At 37.0% G+C, this 22,254-nt stretch overlaps 1 protein-coding gene across 4 annotated transcripts in view; it reads left to right on the top strand.

Annotated features, from left to right (window-relative positions):
• The window catches only part of kcnab1a (potassium voltage-gated channel subfamily A regulatory beta subunit 1a), a 103,009-nt gene that overhangs the window by 45,225 nt on the left and 35,530 nt on the right, over nucleotides 1–22,254 (top strand). For 3 of the 4 annotated variants that reach the window (XM_016662343.1, XM_016662344.1, XM_007575091.2), the window contains exon 2: nucleotides 18,257–18,300. In XM_016662343.1, the coding sequence (XP_016517829.1) occupies nucleotides 18,257–18,300 (44 nt within the window). Of the gene's footprint in view, nucleotides 1–7,443; nucleotides 7,701–18,256; nucleotides 18,301–22,254 lie in introns of those variants that run through there. The other variant, XM_016662345.1, reaches the window with a different exon arrangement.

The raw sequence follows: 22,254 nt of genomic DNA, 5'->3' as shown, positions 1-22,254 counted from the left end.
GTGTTTTTTTTTTTTTCTGGAAAGGAACTGCCACGAGGTATAAATCAGATTTTTACTTTTGTGTTGAATGTCTGTTTTATAATATAATTAACACCAATGCCAAAAAAATGAAAAACATTTTAACTTTTCTGCCAAATTCACCAAATGCTCAATTTTTGCTAAATAGAAAGTAGTATTCCAAAGGAGCAGAAGAAATCTTATGTTTTTTGAACAATAACAATATTTTTTGTTAATGTGTTGCTAAGAGATGAGCATGTTTTCTGGTAACCAAGTGCCACAAAGTAAACATCTGGTTTTTACTTTTCAAAATTTACCAACTGTAAATTTCTTGTGTCTAAGCAGATAAGCAGTATTTCAAAAGAGCTTATGTTTTATGAACAATAATATTACTTATAAATTTGGTATTAAGAGATGATCATGTTTTTTTTTCTGGTAACGAACTGCCACGAAGTGTAAATCAGATTTTTACTTTTGCGTTCAATGTCTGTTTTATAATGTATTTATCCCAATGACAAAAAACTTAAAAACATATTAACTTTTCTGCCAAATTGAACAAATGCACAATTCTTGTTAAATAGTACATAGTGTAAGATAAGTAGTATTTCAAAAGAGCAGAAGAAATCTTATGTTTTTTGAACAATAACAATATTTGTTGTTATTCTGTTGCTAAGAGATGAGCGCGTTTTCTGATAACGAAGTGCTGTCTGGCAAACATTTAACCTGGAATCCCTTTTTAATGAGCAACATTAAATATACATTGTGCGCATTACATACCAGAAAAACTCAATGGCAATAAACAATGAACATTACCATCGTCTTATTAATGAATAATTATTTGACTGCTTGAGCAATAGTCCTGGAGAAAATTGGCTGAGTTTGTTTTTGTATCTATATGAAGGAGGTGCGCTGTAATTGACTTCTGCCTCCTTGGAGATATAAATGACTGCTGAAGCTGCAGGAACATCATCTGCTGTTTTAGTTGGTGGAAGCATTTTATGACCGCAGACTTTGCAGAGTGGGAGCTTTGTTCAATGTTTTGCCTGTTCACCCTTAGCATGAAATAGTTCGAACCTGTGTTTCACATAGGTTAAAACTAAATTGACTCATCTTCATCATCAGCTAAATACATAAATTCACAGACCTTACATGAACAAGGTGATTTATTACATTTAATAAGCAGCAGTCTCTGAGGATATGGATTATGTCATTATAATGCTTTTGCAATCTGACTTTTCCATTTATGTTTAAATCTTCTGGCACACATACAGCAGTCACTAGGTTGTTATCTTTGTGTGGGAGGAATATTGCAACTCTTTTTAATAAAAATCATAGTTTACATCTTTCCTACAACAAGTCTTAGACTGATCCTCCAAAACCAACCAGCTAGTTCTTTCTCCTTTGAATGTTTAATTTGTAATAATAATAAAAAAGTCAACATTTTGTGTTGTGTTTGCTTCTGTTTACAGATCTAACAAACTCATCCAGTCACATAAGTTCATTAACACAACAACAGGTGAGACCATGAGAGTATTCCCGTTGAAAAAGCCGTGATGAATTAAAAGTGGATAATGATGTAAAAGATCATGAGCGGGTTGAAAGTAGTTAAAGTTTGGTGAGTCAACTTTACAGGGAATGATGAGTGAAACGGGATGAAGTGAGACGCTTGTGGATGGGAAGGAGATCTGCACACAGGCATTCAATCACACAGTGAATATGAAACTCTCAACTCATTCTTTAATTTGACTAAGATGGATGTGTTCTCCCTCTGTTTCTCTTTTTCTCACATTATGCAATCCAAGTGGCGGCAGAAAATTGGGCAGATGTATTATCTTCCTATGTCTTGTCTCTACTGTCCTAATCTTTGCATTTGGAGGTAGATCTCAAGGTGTCACATCACTAAGGGCAGCTAAAGGCTCGTTTTAGATGTGACTTAAGCTTTAAAAATGAAACCTAGACCAGTGAACCGGCTGAAGGTCACTGTAAAAAAAAAAAAGTCAACCAAACCAGCCGTCTCATTTGGACAGCAGGAAGTGACTGATTTAAACCCTGGTTCAACCATTGTCATGAAAATGGAGTCCTTATTATCAGTGCTTTGAAGGTAGAGCTTCATGTCAAACCTGTTTCTTGCAGTAATGAAAGAGCTCTTCCTGTCAGTGATTCAGAAGCAACATAAATCTGTCTGTAGATGCAGAGGGGTTGCAGTGATGGGAGACATAAAGACACTAATAATGAGAAGTCTGGGACATGTGAACAACTCTGTAAGCTCATTATGATGGTTGAGACTTAAGACTCGTGTTTTCAAAAACTTAGATTCCTATCTGTTTTTCTTAAAGACATATCTTGATTAAAAATGTCCAGGCATATCATAAGATAGTCTTTCATTCATTGTTCATTCAGACTGTAAATGTTGTTCATTAAACTGAAGGAACATGCCTTTTTTTTTTTTTCAACCTTTATGCGTCCATGGTTCCAGCCAGCTTTATTTGCAGGTTTCCTGTCAGTGTTTGTCTGCTTCATTATATCTCCACCAGGCTTCATCTCTCGCTCTGTGTTTTATTGAGTATGCGCTGTTTGTTTCCTTTTCATGGAGCATGTAATTAGCTGTGCATATATGTGGATTTGAATAGACGGACACTCCCCTAATTGTGGGCTTAGTGTATGATCTCTGTTCATCTCCCCTTTTTATATTTCTCTGTAATGATCTGTTGTTTTTTTCCCCCTTTTCGTTCCTTTTTTCCTTTTTTGTTTTTTTTTTTTTTTCGGGGTTGATGTTTGTTGTGTAGGCTGTGCAGACATGCACAGAACTGTGTGTGATACGCACACAATTAAGCCAGCCACTTTTTTTTTTTTTGCTGAAGAACAAAACTAAAACTGAAACAAATCAAATAGTAGTTGAATTTAAACAGTGCAAGTTTAAGGGTCCATTAGTGCTCAAATAGCTGCTCATTCTGTTTGTTTCTCTTAAAAAGCATTTTGTATCAGGGGTCTAATTTATAGCTAAAAAATATAATAAAGCTCAGCCATGAGCGCCTGGCTGATACAAACACACCGTGGGACCTTGGTTCGCACAAACCTCACACTGTATGCAGTAATGCCCATTTCTGTCTGAACTAAATTTACTGCCGGCTTGTAATTAAACTGTAGTCCCAGTTCTTCCCAGGCTGGAGCAGGTGCAGTTGGACGCAGTGGCAAAATTGATTCAGTGAACTTATCCAAAGGGGATTATATAAAAAAAAAAATTATTGTAGGATAAGCACAAAACTTGAAGTTGTGTGTGACATAAGAGGCCATTTTTTAATTACATGGCAAAAAATAAATGAGTAGCTCAGGAATTTTTTTATGTTTTTTTTATGGCACACAGTTATTACTGAAATTAAAAGTAAGATCAAACTATTTTTATGTGGAACATCATGATGTGTATAAAATAACGAAAGTGATTCTGTGAAATGGTTGATTAAAAACTGACTTCACCCGACTCATAACCACAACAGGATTGAGAGAGAAGAAGAGACTCTACAAAGTTGACTGGAGTAAAATTTTATCTGATTTGTTTCAGTTTAGAGTTGCTTTGCAGCAGTTTGCTGCATTCATGACTGAGTCAGCAGTGCTCCACATTTCTGAAGGCTCCTGGTTACTTTCCTCCTACTTGACCTCTTATGTCCACTAAGATGTTATTTTTTCATTCTGACTTACTTCCATCATCAGGGCTTCTGCAGCTTTCAATACGAGAAAATTAGGAGTTGTATATAAAAAACCTTTAAGACAGTAATAACTGCTTTACTTTGTATATCAACTGACTGGTTGATGGATTAAGCAGATTAACTTAAATTTGTCAGCTACGTCTATCAAAGTATACTGTCCCTCCTCAAACTACTGCTATGCACCGCTCTCTCTGACATTTGACAAATTAGCTGTGTGGAAGTATTTCCAGTCTTGAAAAGCATAACCTGTAATGGTGTAGAGACTAACGAAAAACCACTCCAGCATGAAAGGAAACATTCTGTGTCACAGTCACTTGTAACGTTAATCTAATAATACATCCATTTGAATTTTATCAACACAAGGTGGGGAAAAGCAATCGAAACACTTTTTTTAAATTTCTGAAGATTTTCATAGCTTTATTAGCAGCTTATTTTGGTTTAAGCTCACAAACAACTCATCTGCATTTGAAGGTTTTCCCAGATAAAATATCTTACTGTAATAATGGTGCACACTGGAAAGCATTGCTCAAGTGTTTTTTTTGTTGTTTGTTTTGTTTTTTGACAATGTGATGCAATGAGGCCGTGACAAAGCGGCAGCAGGCGATGTGATGTCTTACACGAGATGACTCACTGTCAAACACTGTGTGTGTGTGACACATATACAGCATGCTTCTGCTCATATGCATCCAAATACAGATGGGAAAAATTTTGCAAGGACAGCTTCTTATGTAACACAGCATGTTATGTTTTCGGTTACTCTTGCATATAGAATGAAGATATGCACAGTTAATAAATCAAGGTTAGGAGGATGGAGCACTACATGCTTCCATATCATAGGTCATTTTAAAGGGATCTTTATTTGTCCTGGAGGTTTATTGTAAATCCACTTGTACATTAGTAAAGGTCATGTCGTAAAAATGATTTAGATTCTCTTTATATGTCTATATATGTGTTTCAGGATCTAACTTTACAGTTACAGTATCAAACTTCAAAGTGTTTCATTGAGCTTTTGTGTGATATAAGTCAGTCCACAAATAAGGCGATCTGCTCAAATGAAATTAACACACACAGACTGTTTTAGCCATGATGGATGCAGTGTGGAGAAGAAAACTAACTCAATCACTTTAAACACATGAACTGTTAAGCATGGTGGTAGCAGCATTATGCTTTGGGGATGTTTTTTTTTTAAAACAGATACAGTAAGCTGGTCAAAGTCTATGGATGAAATTAAATGTAGAACAAACCTAAGAAATCCTTTCAGAGGCTACAGACCAATATTGAAGGTTCATCCTGCAGCAAATGACAAACCTGAACATTTAACTGACTTGACTCAAAATCTAAATCTCAAAGTTGCTGTAGAAATGCTCCAAAAGAATCTCAGTGCCACTAAATACTTTTTTCTTCTCCTTCACTATAATGTGCTATTTTGTTTCGATCTGCCAAAAATCTCCATACAAACATCACTTTTTTGGCTGTAGCTTCATGAGAAACAGGAATCCTGTGGAACAACACTGTTTTTGTCAAATCACATTACTGCTTCTACTGTTGCTTCAGTTTTTATGCGAGACTGTCACTGTATTTTTTTTATGTTGGAAAGATGTATCTACAAAGCAGAAAATAGCGCCTCTTCAAACATACATTGTTCTTTATATATGTTTAATAAACTTTTTCATGTGATTACTGGAGCATTATCCAGATGCCAAAATGCATTTTATTTTATGGTTCTTAACTGTGCTCAATTGGCACCTTCAGACTGACCCAACAATCCTAAAACGGCAATAAGAAACAATAAAACCTGCATAGAGCTGTCCACAGGCAGACCTATTGCTAGTACATCACAGATTTTATGTCCCGCAGCAGTTTTGTGACATTCATTAAACCGTTCATTTTAACTGAGCTTGCACTTTAGGTGCAGTACGTGTGCATGTGCCATTTCTATTGGGAATGCATATCAGTCTGCACACTTTGAACACACTGTGCATACTTACCTGCGTGTCTATGTACCTGAATCTGGTGTGCGAGGGAGCGCAGTGAAGTCTAAAAGCAGTAGCTTAAAGGAAATCCATCGGAGCGTTTCTCACGCACACTTTTTGCAGGATTCATTGATTTTTGTTCCCCTTCCTGCTGCTCCACAGCACACACTCAGAAGGCCTACAAAATGTGCTGGCTTGGACTTCTCCTGGTGTCCTAAGATCAGATTTAATTTGATCACATCTGTTGTCCTGTCTCAGTGCAACTTCTGGGATGTATTTTTATTTAATTTTTTCTAAATTTTTATCATTACACTAAACCAATTTTATCAAAATTAACCTAGATTTCTAGCAGGAATGTTTTAAATATTTATCAGCTTTTTGACAAATTAGCTTTTTCTTTGTTTGTTTCTTTAAGTGCACATTTGCATTTATCTTATAAAGGTCAACCTTACTTCAGTTTAGGTATGATTTCACTTGAACAGCTCATCAACGCCTGCATGTATTCTCTGTCAATCTGACTTGTGAATATTGATATGCTACCCTGTCTCTGTCTGTCGTTTTTGGGCATGAATAAATGCATTTTCTAAAAAAAACTAAAACATTCTTTCAATAGAGTGAGAATGGAGGATATGAAGCTCCAACTCTCTACAGTGCATGTTTACTTGAAAATGCAACAAATATATTTCATTCCCCCGTGATAAATAGCTCTTTGTGTTTTCGGTCGAGGATATCTTTTTGCTTCTCAGCTGAATCCTTGAGACATTACTCTTTGAGTTCGATTTTGTTCTGCAGGATTTAGGGCTCCAAAGTGTAACCCTCGCGCTGACTCTGCTCTGTTGTGAGTGGGAATACGCTTTCACGATCAAGTGACCTATAAATGCTGTGCTTTTATGAGTGTTTGTTTCTACATGAGTCTAAAGGCAGAAAGGTTGCTGCTGACTTGTGAAGTTCAGTTGAAGTCGCAGCATTACAGCAGTTCTCACTATTCAACTTAAGGTAGATGCTCTGAATCCCATTATCAATGATTTCCCTCTTTAAATGTGAAATAAAACCTAAAAAAATACATTAAAAACACATTTCTGCACAATTTCGATAATGAATGTAATAATATGAAAGTTTTGCATCACTGTAATTAGTTATGAAATAATTAAAGCTTTGTTAAAAGTATGCCAAATGTATTACAAGCTTAAATTAATGCCTTAATCACAATATGCAACAAAGAATTATATGGAGGAAAGTGATATTTCATGCTGTGTTGATTATAATAATCTGCTTCTGTCTGAAATACTGAATGTTGAACTTTCAAAAGTCACCAAAAAATGTTAATGTTTCTTACATTTCAGACTGATTTAATTAACAAACCAATGCAAATTGTAATAGACTCAAAAGAACACATCTGTGCTGGCAGATTCAGTCAACAGCAGCTTATTAAAAATCAACAAACGTTCCAAGTTACAAATATGCGACGTCAAAATACAAAGACTAAATCGATACATAAAAAACTGTGAAGGATACAGAAGGGATATGAGGCACTCACACAGGATGCAGCACAGACGCACAGAATTAAGCACAGGTGGGACTAATCAGGCCAACATGCTTGGAAACCAGTGAGGCAAAGAAAGAAAGTCAAACTTAAAACCAGCTAGCTGAGTAATTGGTCAACTGGGACGCTGCTGACCAATGCCCACTGCAACTCAGCAAAACGTTCATAAAATGCTGATTTGATTTGATAAAGACAGTTGGCCTTTTAAAAATGGTAGAGCATAAATGGTTGAGAGTGTGAAATGATCAGGAGATCGCACTTCTCAGCCTCCCTCACCTTCACTGCCGGGTGTTCGAAGGGAGGCTCTGACTTACTGTCAACCTTCACATCCAGAAGAAGTAATGAGCTTTTCTCTCAGGCCCCTTGGAACAACGAACCAGATCTTCACCCAGCTGGGACTGCTGAGAGGGAAGTCCCACCTTATTATACTAAAAGATCTGTCTGTCTACCAACGGTGTCTGCGCCAAGCATTGATTACTCTAGGTAAGCAGTTTAAAAACCTCAACCATTTACCTTTTGGGATTCAGTTATTTATTCAGTGGATGCAAACTCTAAAGGTTCAGTTTAACATCCTCTCAAAAGCTACTGAAAATATGAGTTAACTAATAATTAATTATTAATAATCTTCTCAGAGTTCAGTATCTACAGGCCAAATTCTGAAAAATGTATTATTTAGGACATTTAAGCGTATAGTAAATCTCATAAAATAAAGTTAGTTTCAAGTTTAACGTGGTGTTCAGAGTTGGAAAGGTAAATATGAAATTATATTTTCTTTAACATGCGTGCTGCTTAATATTTACTAAACTTTTACAACACAAAGCATCTCTGCTTTAGGTGGTTCTGTTCTCGGTCTATGCCCCTCCAGGGTCCGAATGCATCAAAAGAAATGTGCAGGTCTGAGTGGCAGAAATCCCATCTCTGTTTATATTTCCCAGCCTTTGACCTGTCACTGTTCCTTTATTTTATAAATGTCATCATGCGTGATGCACACTCATCACTAAGTGTTTGACTTCTCGTCTGTTTCCATTAAATTGACGCCCTTACTCACTGTTGGCAGAGCTTCTGTATGCGTTCTGTTGGTCATGCATATTATGCAGAGTGACTCAAGCTCATGTATGAGGACGGATGTTTGAGTCTACTTCTCTCTGTGCTCCATTTTAAAGGTTTACTTTTTAAAGAAGTCTGGTAATTCTTTATTTATTTGGAAGAAGAAGAAGAAGAAGAAGAAGAAGAAGAAGAAGAAGAAAAAACTTCAGGCGGAATGACATTCTAATACTCATTTAAACTGGATTAGTGTTTTCCTGAGTCTGATGAGAAGGGATGCCGCGAGAAGCATCTTCAGTTTTAATCCGAAAGGAATCCGCTGCAGAGGTGTTATACAGTATATGTATGTTATATTTTTCTTTTTCTTTCAAAATCCAGAGGAGTAATTGTGACAGGAAATACCAACTCAATGCACATGAAGCAGAACATCACATTCTGTGATTTTCCCACTGAGCAATAAGTGGCAAACCAGATGAGATTATCTGGAGACAGCTCTACGGCTGAATTGATCGACTGAGCTCAGGAGATTATACACAATATTGGATTATTAAGACAAAACTATTACAGTGCTTTCGGAAACACCAACCATGGTCATGTTCTCACTAATATGGCAAAGGTTTTACAAATCACAAACTGTCTTAAAGGCACTGTAATAAATTAAGAAACCAGGATGGACCAGGTTTTAATTTTGCTCTTTTTATGCGCGTCTCAAACAGTCACAGTATTCTCTAAAATCCTGCCGATCATCTTCTCTCTTCTCTACCTTAAAGTGCTTCTTGTCAAATATTTCTGATTGGTAAAGGCTTTGGTAATACGTTAGGAACGTAAGAACTAATTCCTTTCTTAACATCCAAATCAGCATCTCAAACACCGAAATATGGCAACTCTAAACACTAAGCCTCATATCTGGGGCTCAATGTACCAAGAAAACATTAAGAGCTGAAAGCAATTAGAAATCACTTCTGGAGATAAATTTCACCAAGCTGAAAAATACTACTTTGAGTTGGCCTTGCACATAAATTCACGATTAAAATACATTCTTGCTGGAATATGACAAAATGTAAAAATATTAGACATTTGATAACTTTCTCTTTATTAAACTGACCTAATCAGATTTTTGTCCTCCATAGTTAATATTTTATGCAAGGTGTTTCTTTCCCAATCTTTATAAGCTTAAAAACAACAAGATTAAATGACCAGTTAAAATGATTTGGCAAAAGAAACTAAAAAAAAAAATAAAAAAAAAATAAAAATAGACATTTTATTCCATTTTACAATTTTTGCCTCATTTAAGATCATGAAATAATTCTCACTGTGGTGCTGAATAAGACAACACTTACAGACCCAAAACGGCCTTAACAGAGAGTCACCTCAGAGTGGTTTGTGTGTATCTGTGTGTATCTGTGTGTGTGTTTCCTTTTTCCAGGTTTTGCTGAGGGGGAATGTGGTCGCTGTGAAGAATCTCATTTGTTTTCCTTATCTTGGTTTGCCTTCCAGCTCTGAGTCCTCTTTGAGGAAAGTCATTACTGAAGCAGTGTTTTTACTCAAACACAACCTTGATGTCTTACTCCCCAAAATAATCAAAACGTCTTTTTTCTCTTTCTTTCTTTCTTTCTTTCTTTCTTTTTTTTTACTTTTTACCTAAATATACCATGTGAAGTCTAGATTTTTTATGCTGCTAATATTCAGAAAAAGTCATGTTTAGCAACATTATTTTTAGTATTGTTTACATGTGTACAAAACTCAAAACAAACCAGGGTTGATCGGCGTTGCCAGTTTGTTTTTCATAGTAACTACTTCACATCTACTTTCTGTGGATCTGAACAGAATTCAGATTCTGAACCTCTTTAAACTGATCTTGGTTTTATTTCCCGAGCTGATTGCCACGTTCATAAAAACATGGTTTTATTCACCCTTAAAATGTGAAATTCACCTTTTCTACTGTATAAGCATAATGAATGGATGTGATACAGTGACTCTGAGAACTTAAACGATCTGCTTTGCATGTGTCTTAGAGGCAGCTGAGGAACTTTGTAGAATGATGTAAACAGAAATTGGTTTAGATGTTGCAACAGAGAGCAAAGAGGGAAAAATGATTAGAGCGCAGCTGAGGAAATGCTGTTATGCATCCCGGTTAGTTTAAATTGCTTTCATTTCATTTTACTGGGCTCACACAGCTTAGGAAAGCAGTCAGGCTCTGCAGCCGAGTGCAAATATTAGATCCTATAGCTTGATGCGGTGATTTAGGTCTGAAATGTGAGGATGTTTTGCCCACGCAGCCTTCCTGAGTCACTGCACACACAATTAGGGGTGTTCCCAATGTGCCAGCAACATGCAACCACAAATAGCGATCACTAAATTATTTGCGCATGCGTGACTCCATTAGGACCTTATTAAAAATCCTCTGTTTATAATTCCTGTCTTAACCTCTGTTACACCATCAGCATGTTTGCAAATACTCTGTGAGCTGGGAGCAATTAGCATTTTGAGTACGCGTCCTAATGCAGATTTGCCTCTGGATGGAAGTCGAGAGGTGCTGTATGTGTGTTTGTCATAATAAGGGGACCACCAGGACAACAGCCACGTTACCGCGGAGCTAAAAAGATGGAGGTGGCAACAGGATGATCCATTACAGCTGTTATCGCTATGGTTTACCACGAGGGATTAATTACAGCACTCCGCTTGTTCGTAGTATTTTCTCTAAACCGATGCTTGTGTCCATGTTGGCCTTCGAACAAATAATCTCAGTTTTTAGTCAGATGGACTAGAGCTTAAATGTTTAACATGTTTCTATTTCTACTGTTCTTAAGCATAATAAAGGTCAAGGGGATTATTTTAAATACTTTTTATGGTTTGTCTCAAAAATTAGTTAGAGCTGTGAAAAAGTTTTCACCGTCTTAGAGATATTTCTTATTTCTTATTACACTTAAATACTTTTGATCATTCCAAAAAAAATGATGCCAGCAAAGATAACCTGACATAATGCAGCTCTTTAAATAAAAACTACACCGTTGCATAACCCAAATGGGCACAACCTGAACAGGTCGTCTGTCCATCGTTAAGGTTTTTTTTTATTATTTTTACCAGAAAATGTGTTTATCTCATCATTTAATGGGGGACTAATTACATTTCCACATAGGACCAAGTTTGTATGGATAGAATTTTTCTACTTAGCAGATTTTTTATCTAATATTTTGAGGATTTGAAATATTTAAGTATGCTTAAAAAAAAATCAATGAAAGAAGAACTCTGTAAGGTAGCAAATACGTTGTGCAGCTTGACTTTACTTCTGCATGTAGCATTCATAATTCCCCTTCCTGCAAAGACGGAATATTATTAAAAAAAAGGCATTGCATATTTGCACATCCCAAAACAAAATCCCAGACACACATGTCAACATGTACACAGAGTCTCCACAGACTTTCCATTGCTGCTCTTGTCACAGTTTATGTTTCAGCGGCAACTGTGAAGGACAAAAGACGTATCGCGCTGTCCTGTCAGTCCCATTATCCTGGTCGGCTTGCTGGGTGACGGCTTTTATATTTCTAGAACATTGCTCTGACTGGATGTAGGCGTCACTTTCCACTCAATAAATGTTAAGACTTTGATAGGTATGAAATAGAAAACTGTTGCTGAAATTGCCCTTTAGTTCACAGACATCTCAGCTCACATATGAAGACAAGTATTACCACATGCATGCCCGACATGCAGGGAAACGCATAAAATCTTGCAATTTTTGTCCTTAAGGTAGCTGCATATCTGAAAGCTTTGTCTCCTGTGTGTCAGTTTGAAGAATAGATCTCGAAATCATTTTCTTTAAAGGAAATAATTTTCTGAACAAAATTTGTTCGAAATAAAAAAAACAGTATTAGAAATGTGTCCCAGGTATATTAATGTTGCATCTAATTCAGTCATAACTGTTCCATAAATGGTGTGTTTTGTTCTTTAATCTCATGTTTCAGCTACAATTTTCACATTTTTTTCATGAGTAGTGTCAGTCTCTGTTTCAGGCCTTTTATATTATTCAATACTCATTTTAATACAAAAGAGAGGAAAAAACAGACAATTATATTCACACACTCTCTCTGACACATTAATTTTACAAAGTGCATGTGCTCACACCAAGTACAGAGGTCACAGAAAATTATTAACAGAGCATTTTAGATTATATATATATTTCTTATCTCTTTCTGGTGAGTTTTAGAGATGTGCAAAATTAGGAAAATCTGTATGATCACCAAGTGTGCAGCATACTGGGAGACACATCCAGGAAAATAATGCTATGACACTCTTTGCGACATTAGAAGAGTGAATCGTATTTTTTGACAGATTAACACTGATGTCCATAATCTTGCATATTTTAGAAATGACTAATCATTGAAATTTGTTAAGTGCTGCTTGAACAAAGCATTTCCAACATCAAGCACATAAATGATTAGCAAACAATTTACCACAGTGGGACAAAGTGGAATAAAGGAAAACAAAATGGGATTCCTTTGTGTCTAATTTGTCAGGTTAGTACTGGAATATAAGTGAACTGAAATATAAAATGAACATATGTCTAATTTTTAAAAAAATATATTATGTGTATCTTTTGGTTTTAAGTTTTCCTCTATTTTTACACGTGGTTAAATATACAGAAATAGCATGCTGACTTTGAAAGATATGTTTGTTTCATGTTTTATTACCTGCACACTGGATCTCACAGCTGTAATAAATCGCTGGATTCCACAAAATATTTTATTGCTTTTCCTGCTTTATACCAGTCATCACTGTCCCATTTATGTTCACTGAGTTAATTAAAAAGTTCTGGATAATTAGTCCATAAAGAATGATAATTATCCATACATGGATTTCTTTTCTTCATAATTGAAGCAATGTGCATTGTAATTTGTCGCTCATAAGAATGACCAATTCTGCTGCATTTTAAGGTGTCTTAAAAGTGAAAACTGATCCATGAAATACATTGGAATGTGCATAGTAAATTTTAAAATGTACATTTTCACTACTAAATCCTCTACGGTCTGTGTCTCTAATGGTTGTAAACTTCTGCTTTTGTTATTTTCTTAGTCTTGTTATTTCCCCCATTCCAGTTTATTTTTAGTTGGTTCAGTTCTTGAGTTTTGGATTTGTCTTGCACTTAGTATATTTTCCCAATCTCCCCTTTTTTACTTGTTCAGTCTTGTTCTGTTCAGTTTAAAGGATTCCTAATGGCTGTCATTCAGCTTCTTGACACTTTTCCATAAAGGCCATGTTTGTGTAATGTGTGAAACAATTGTTCCACCTGGGCTGTGGTTCTCTGATGAACGTCAGTTACCAAAATCCTCTTGGTTGCTTTTTTTGGTTAATGTTCTCCTTTTCCTCTTTACTAATAAGGGCATAGGAGTTTATTTAGGGGTATTTAGGTACTTAGATTAAAACGCAGGCACACATTTCAATTACACATTCCAGTTATGCACAGATTTATATTAGTCAATCTCTTAAAATGCTCACAAAATACAATAAAGTTTCCTGATTGTGACAATTTTTTTGAAAGAAAGTTATAAAGTAGGGGATACTTTTTTTTTAAAATACTTTGAGGATGCAAGACAAAATGAAATATTCAAGTCGAGACACTGACAAGCTCTGAAAACACTAAGTGACTGCTCACATGGATAAATGCCGAATCCAACAAACATTTTAATCTCACGACAAGATTAATTATAAACTAAAATGCTGCCTGTCGCCTCGTCCCTTAACATTGAAGCCAGTTGCCACATTTGGAGCCTTCCCTCTGTGCTTCTGGGTCGGCTTCCATCATCTGTCTACCAAAATCTAATCTGGTTAAAATGCAAACTGAAGGCATTGCCTTTGTTTACTTCTTCTTCTTTTTTTTTTTTACCACTGTCAAGGGGGAACTAATGGGCGAATCAGTTTCAGATCTCTGGTGACGACTGCAGAGATGCAGGAAAGAGCGAGAGAGAGGGAGCGAGCGCTGGGACACATGATTTGGCAGATAAAAAGAGAAGATGATATTGCCACAGTGCTGGGGGTATTAGAGGAAGTCATTACTGTCCATCATCATGAAGACATGTTTAAGAGGAGATGAATGGCCTCATTGTTGGTCCTTTTGGAAAGGAAGCTATTGGGGTCTCGCGTTTCCGCTCATATTTGATGTATGAGGATGGTTGCATCAGTGAGTGAGCTTAGTGGTGATGGACTAGTTAAATATGTCCGGCTTTAAGCGTTTTTGAATATTTGAGTCTTTCTTTTAAAGATTTTAAAATTGGGGGAATTTTGTTTGTATTTTATCCTCCAATTGGTAGCATTTAATCCTGTTCTTTAATCTATCTTCTCCATTTATGCAGCTAGTCTCGCCTTTCTCTCCTGGTTTATCTGCTCTTCTGAGAGGTGAATGAGAGATTTCATAGTTCAGCAGAATAACCAAGCTGATGAGAGAATAATTATTTGTTCATTTGCTGCATTGGGCCTTGAGTTTGACTTTGCCTTAACTTTTTTTGTTTACTGTGAAATAATCAACATTGATGTTGGTGTATTTCTTGTGAAGTTAATGGGAAAACACCGATCAATAACTTACAAAGACTTAAGTAAATCACACTGTCAGTTTGTAAATTGTTAAAAATGACTCACTGAAGTAAGTTTTAAGTTGTTAGAGGAGTCACAATATAACTTTTGAATGTGTGTGTGGCAGAGCTTTGTCACAAGTTATGAACTTAGCATTAGCTAAGGTTTACAAGTTGAACTAAAGCTAATGTAAAAAGCTCTCAGAATGGCTAGTGGCACAATAATTGGCACTCCCAAAAGAAGTTGCTTAAATTATCTGGTGCAAATTGTCACAATCATTGTCACAGTGCTGTTTTTGCCTTTGTTTCCTGACATATTTGCTAATATGACATTATATAAGTAAGTTGCTCAAGTCAAACATCAGATTAACAAGTCATTGACAACATAGACGGAACTGAAATGCATCATTGTCTGGGTGAGAACAGAGGATGGTTTGACACGATCAGTGACTCAAAACTTCCAGTGACTATCACACTGTTTGGAAGTGAAGCGCATGTGTAAACAGAAAAGTCCTCACACATTAGACTGGAGCGCTCAGACAATGACCCAAGGTCTTCGAACCCCAGAAAGAGCAGAATATGGAGCAGTTTCACTGGTGAACAGGGACTTCAAATGTCTGGAAACTCGAGTTTTCAGGCGGCGTTTGACTGACGGATGAGCTAACATAAACATGTCACTTTGATACCAATCACCTTTGGGTTTCTCCCCTCAACATCCCCTCTTCTGTCCTCCTACATACAACATGCAGCTGAAAATAAGTTTGCTCTCCTTCAGTATTTTGTCACTTGTAAGCTGTTACGCCTCAGCAAAAAAAACTAATACTATGTTCACATTTTGTTGCAAAATCCATGAAGATAATTTGAATGAAATAGGAGTTTCATGCTGGTATTGAGGTCGACACGTTTTCTGCTCCAGTTCTGACGTCCATCCTTACCTTGTCAGGTTTTAGCACTTCCAGCTTGTTTTATACAAGTTAATCTCACCGTAGCTGTGTAAAAAAAAAATGCAGCAGTGAATAAAAGCAGCTGAAAGTTCATGGTCTTACTTTGAAGATTTCTATCCTTTTTCCCCTCAAATATTTTCTTTTCTTTTAAACAGCTTGATTTATTCAGAAGGGGGAAAAAAATCATATCTCCACAGAAACAGTTTATATTAATACTTGTTTAGGGGTATAAATTGCTCTTGCAGTGTTTTTGTCAAGTATGGATGTTTTTTTTTTTTCTTTAAAGTTGACCTTTATAGAATAGGAGCTGCACCAGCATTGCAGCTGGACAATTTAGTCTTAAATTTGTAATTTGACTTTGGAGCAAAAACATTTGAGAATCCTTGCAGCTGTGGATAAAGTACTGTTCAATCAGCAAACTGGATGATTGCATATGATGGTTAAGTGAAACCAAATCATATGCATAACTGCAGTTTTAGACGCTTCCAACTAGTGCTTTAGTTGCACCTTTAAATAAACTCAAAGATGAAATACTTTAACTCTGAACAGGTTTATAGCAGCACTCTGTACTGGTTTATGTTGAGCTCTAACTAGTCAACATGTGTTTTCTTTTACAGACCAAATGTAAATTCAGGATTTTTTTTTTTTTATGAACAGTTATACTGTGTATTTCTTCACAGTTTATACAACGTCCTAAAAATAAACGTCCTAAAATAATATGTGAATAAAGTTGTTCTTCTCCCATGAGTATTGCCTACAGGTTGATGAATTAGATCAGGGGTTTCAGCTTTGCACCTGTTTGAATCATATAGGTCTGCATTACAGGTGTGCATGTGTTCTATCATTAGAAATGTTTTCTAGATGAGGAGCGAGGCTCAGTCCTAACAAAGCAACATGTACAGCACAGTGCACATTTCAATGGCTGATGGGAGTTTCTGTGGGAAAGTCGATGCATTTATATCTAGCATATTAATCATTACCCTACCTCAGTAAATAACTTTTTTTTTCCTTTTTTTGCAATGTGTATTTTTATTATCTGGATTGTTGTGCTATTATTGTTCAGCTGCAGTTTCCATCCCCAACCCTGAAGGACAGAGTAGTTACAAAAATGGATGGCTGGCTGGAAGAATGCTTTGGTAAAACCAAGGGGAGTGCTGGGTGGTGTAACTGATAAGATTTAAAGTTGGGTTCAGACCGAGGTCATGTTTTTTTAGTATTGTGTTACTCTGTCCTCCATTAATGGAAGTTGAAGCACTCCTCTCACAGGGATTCGTGTCTGAATGTGTGTGTGTGTGTGTGTTTGCATGCTATCTGCCTGGTGGACAGAGTTTTGGAGCAAGCTGATGTGACGGGACAATAAATGCTCCGGAGGCTTGATTGCAGATGACTTGGATAGCTTGCAGAGTGCGGGAACAGATGAGAAGAACAAAGTCTGGTGGAAAAAAAACTCGTCAGAGAGTGGTGTTGTACCATGAACATTTCCCAGAGGACTGAGCTGGCTACAAAAGAGGAAAACTAAACCCACTTACCATTTTGAAGAGTAAATGTGTTCTAAAATAACACAAAATGTCACTCTAATTAAAAAAAAAAAACACTCAGAAACTGCTACAGCATATTTCTCTTAGCTTGGAAAGCTTAAAAAAAAACACATATTATGCTCTCATCTATAGCTGTAATATTACAAATTAATGCACCAGCACCACACAAAGAACAATGTGGAGCTGGCACTGTCGTGTTACTGACCAGTTTCTAGATGGTACATGCCTGAAAGTGTCTGAGTCTCAGTTTGCAGGGTCAAGAAAGTGACAGTGAACTTCTTGTCAAAACGAATTAAAACCCAAATAGCCGTTTCATGGTTGTCATGATAGTCAGAATAAATGACATGTCCTTCTGGTTTGTCCTGTTATGTATCAGCCTCTATTGCGTCAGTTTTGTGATTTGAAATGCGGTTAAGGAAATAAATAAATAGTACCTAATGTGAAACACTGAGTCAGTCAAGAGCGAATCAAGATGCAATTTGATTATTATTTTATTAATAAATTAAGCAAAGAATATGAGCAATGACTCCCCTGGCTAGTCCAGGGAAGTGAAGAAAAGATGAAAGTACATCACTTTTAATATCCACCAGCCCTCTTACAAAGAGGGGAGGAAAAGGGAGTATCTCACCAGTTTCTGTTTTCTTCACAACTCTGGTATTTACACCTGCAGACTGTGACGATTCAAACCCAGTTCAGAAATCCCTTTTATTACGTGCTTCCAGCGAGCTGCCTCCAGCATGACGGGTGCTTCGTAGATAAAATTGATTGATTGCTTGACTGATCTGAAATAAAACAATTACTGGATGTCATAACAAATGTCTTCAAGAATTTGTTTTGACAAATCCATACATTCATTTGCATTCATTCTACAAGAACAAACACAGATACGACCAATTTGACTTTTGTAGATACGCTGATCTTGATTCATTGTTTTTTTTCTGTTCACACAGGAACCTTGGGAAGTCTGGGCTCAGAGTGTCGTGCTTGGGACTAGGTGAGTCCGCTGTGCATACGTTTTTACACACCCTGCATCCATGTCTTGTTACTCGCTGATCAGTCACTTTCATAGCAGCTATGCAACAACGTAAATTCAAAGTCATCGACTTCTTATGTTTTGAATCCAGTTTGTTTGGTCCAAATCTGCACGAGAGCATTGGAGGCTCTGCAGGTTGACGTTAACGTCGGTGACGCATTTGCCTCGTTACAGTTTCTGTTGAAAATTTTCCCCAGCTCAGCGTCAATATTTAGCATTACTGTGGGAAGAAGACAACGAACACACACACAAATAGTCCCCTGAGTAGCATTCCTATTTCTGCTACCAGGAAGAGATTTCAAAAACAACAGCTGAGGGAAATGTGGCTACAGGAAAACAAAAAACAAAACAAAGAACAAATATCTTCGTTCTTTTACTGAGACATTTCTCTGGTATGATGCCGAAACTGAGATGGGGAAATAAAATGCAGCTGGCGTCACAGAACATTTATCTAGTGATTTTATGAGCAGTGAAAGAGAAAAGATCGTTTTAAGTCCGAGTTCTGTGTTCAGTCCATTGTGGCCTTGAAACATTTATTAAACTCACTGGACCTACACCTAGCGGCCTAATCTTTGTGGCTGTCATGCACCTGATAACTGTTTGTTTCAATAATGGAAAACGTTTTTCTCTAAATACTCCCTCATCCCTGTCTAAAATGTTGTTGTCAGTAATGATCAGTAAGGGAATCCAAACAGCTGCTGCAAAATATGCTGACAACAATGCACTTATCATCAAGCTGCCATCTCTTTTCTCAGAAGCTCATGATGATTCCACGAATCCTCAGATTTATAAGTTTAACATAGATTACTGTAAGTCTTTAAACTATGAAAGCAAACAGCACATTAGTTTGTCTTGTGCTTACGGTGGAAAAAAAAAACAGTGGAGATTTTGTTTTATTCAGGATTGAACAAAAACAATAAGCTAAATAAGTTTTGCCAAATGTGTTCCGATATTATCTGAGCCAAACTCAAAATAGTGAGCTGTTAAAAACTCAATCCTTTATCGTGAGCCACCCCAGTTCAAAAAGTGAAAAAATGTGGAAAAAATGCATCACAACAATGTGGATATGGAAGTCGCGGTAAGTCTGTGGCTTTTTGTCTGACTCAAAAAAGTGTGATGAAACACTCAAGACGTACAGGAAATGGCGGGAAGCAAACGGTGACTCTTCCTTCTACCCTATCAGGTACTGACGATCTTCCAACGTTGCGTCTTCAACCCACCTCAGCATAGTTGGAACCCCATCGAAGTAATTGCTCTAACAAAGCGTCTGGTGCCACGTAGCCGTTGCTATTGGAAAACCCTTATGGCTGAGTAGTGTCGAGCCGAGCCGCATCGAACAGGTGCTGCTGGGAAAGGGCAATTAGGTCGCCTCCAAAGAGGCTCTCTGTTCGGCATGTTTTTTTTGAGAGTATAATGTTGAGCACCCCGGGCGGTTTGTGGTAGTCTGAGAGGTCTGGTTGGTGCTGCTCAGTGTAGAAAAGGTCAACCTGATGCCTGCAGGCTGCCACATGCTGTGGCCTGGCCAGACATGATGCTGGCAGGGGAGATGAAGCTACAGGGCAGAGTATGATGCTAAACAGTGTTTGATTGTGTCTAACGAAGGAGACATGCCGAGATGGACGAGGACTATTTGTCTACTATGTGTGTCGTGAGTGCAGAGTTTCTCACGATCAAGATGTTGTTTCTTTGCCGCCAAGGCCAAAGCGTTTTTTGTTGCTGGTTTTGCCACTGAATTTGTTCCTGGATATTTCGATATCGTTTTGTTTTGTCGCTGAGAGAGAGGCATCTTACTGAAAAGTAATGTTAAAGTGCAGTGTGTGACCTGACTGGACTGACTTACTCTGACGTAGAAAATTCACATTGAAAGTATAATATATTTATTGTCCAAATGTCAGCATTATGATGAATGGTATTATTCCTGCACCACATGATCTCTTTGAACCAATTAGACATCCTGGTAGAAGTATCATCACCGCAGGTTTTGTAGTGTCAAACCTAAATGCATAAACCACTTGATAATTATCTGAGTCGTTTTTTTGCTCATTGTTTGCCTTTTTTTTTGTTTTAGCTTTAAAGCACATTTTTATGCTCTCTTTCCTTTCTGTTGAAATTCTTACTGTTAAAATATAGTGCTGTACTAAAGCATTCACATCTCTTGAGGTTGTTCACATTTCAGTGTTTGGCAGGTTTCAGCCACAACCTCCAATGTAAATTATTTGGTTTGTCAGTTTTTAGGTAAATGGCCTGGTACGTCTGCAGTCATGCCATCCTCATTTCATATTTAGGTTAATTAATACCCTGGGAGACGTTCAAAATATTGTTTCATGACCTAACTCTGGTTTAAACTGTTCCACCAGTTTACAATTGGCAAAAAGGTCGAGTACAAAGACAAAACACACTTAAGAAATCTTCTACTTTGTTTAGACGCTCTTCTTTTTTTGTGACCCGTCACATAAAATCCCAATAAGTTGCACTTAAGTTTTGGTTTGTAAACATGACGAAATGTGAAAACGTTTCAGGGATATGAATAATCTTGCAACATATTATATAACAGGAGTAATCACAGCATTGACACTGAGAATATGTCGCCGAAACATTTCACTTAATGGAAAAATTCACTCTTAGGCACTCTCGTCAAGTAATGAGCCACACATTCAGCGGTGCTAAGTCATGACTCAGCAATCTGTTTCTTATTCTCACTGGTTGTGTGAATGACAACGAGAGGATGTAACTGTCGACTGGGTTGCACATGTCTTTTTTTTTAGGAACTAGACCACAGCTGCAGGATGATGCTTTGAACGATACACTCAGCAGCTTCATTTACATAAGACCTCTTTTGCCCAGAAAATCTCCTTTCATTGCTGCTCAGAATTCCCTGCAGCTACTTTCCTCTATTGCTACTTTCAGCAGCACGGCTGAATGCAGCCATTAATCCAAATATTCTGATTCGTTGCAACACAGTTAGAACAGTAACAGGAGAAATCGGCATTAATATCGGGTGGTTGGGGATGGTTGGTAAAACCTGCGTGCAGAAAGGGCTCAGAGTAAAAAAATATTCTTAAAGATGACAAGAAAATCATAGCAACACTTCTGTAAATCAAACAAGACAAAAGAAGCTGAAAGAGAAACTGCAACAGATGAGATAAATCAATAAAATATCTTTATACATTTCAATGCATCCATCCGTTTGATAATATAGAGCCGTGTATTATCAGTGTGCTCATAAATTTTTTAAGGCTGCAGCCTCATCACACTGCAAGTACCTTCCAACTAAACCTGACTCCAATCAAAACGATCTCACCAGAGAGCAACCCCTAAACCAACAAAATCTGTCCCTGCAGCAAGAAAAAGAAGGAAAAAAGTCCTGTTATAATTCACAAACAGCTGCAGATGCATTTATGAAAAATAGAAACCAACGTTAGGCTTCACAGATTTGGTGTGATTGACTGGCAGCGATCATTACAGAGTGTTTTGGATCCCTTGTGCTTGAATCCTTCTTACTGAACGTGCCAGGAAAATAAAGAAACTTATTGGCAAGTATGAAGAGTTTTGAAGGTAGAAGATCACCTTCACATAGAAGACGTTCCTTGTTTTCCACAATCCAACTATATTCTAACTGCAGAGGGAAATTCATTCAGTATGAATGAGCCAAACCTCGTATGAGTTTAACAAGAAACGTTGCCAAAATGCTCCTTAACGGCCTTAAAAATGTAAAACTTTTATGATTCATCCAAGATAATGCAAGATCCTAAATGTTGTTGTTTTTTTCAACTGTAGAAGGTGAACAAAAATCTCCAATATTTATAGAGATTTTGCTTTGTTAAATTCATTACTCTATGCAATGGGCTACACATTCTAGACATTGCATTTGCAGTGAACAATAATTCCCCATGCAAAGTCATTATGGCAGGGGTG

Source organism: Poecilia formosa, unplaced genomic scaffold (assembly GCF_000485575.1).
Source record: "Poecilia formosa unplaced genomic scaffold, Poecilia_formosa-5.1.2 Scaffold369, whole genome shotgun sequence".
Classification (NCBI taxonomy): domain Eukaryota; kingdom Metazoa; phylum Chordata; class Actinopteri; order Cyprinodontiformes; family Poeciliidae; genus Poecilia; species Poecilia formosa.
The sequence above is the reverse complement of the archived record's forward strand: the minus strand, read 5'-3'. Positions and strand labels throughout refer to the sequence as shown.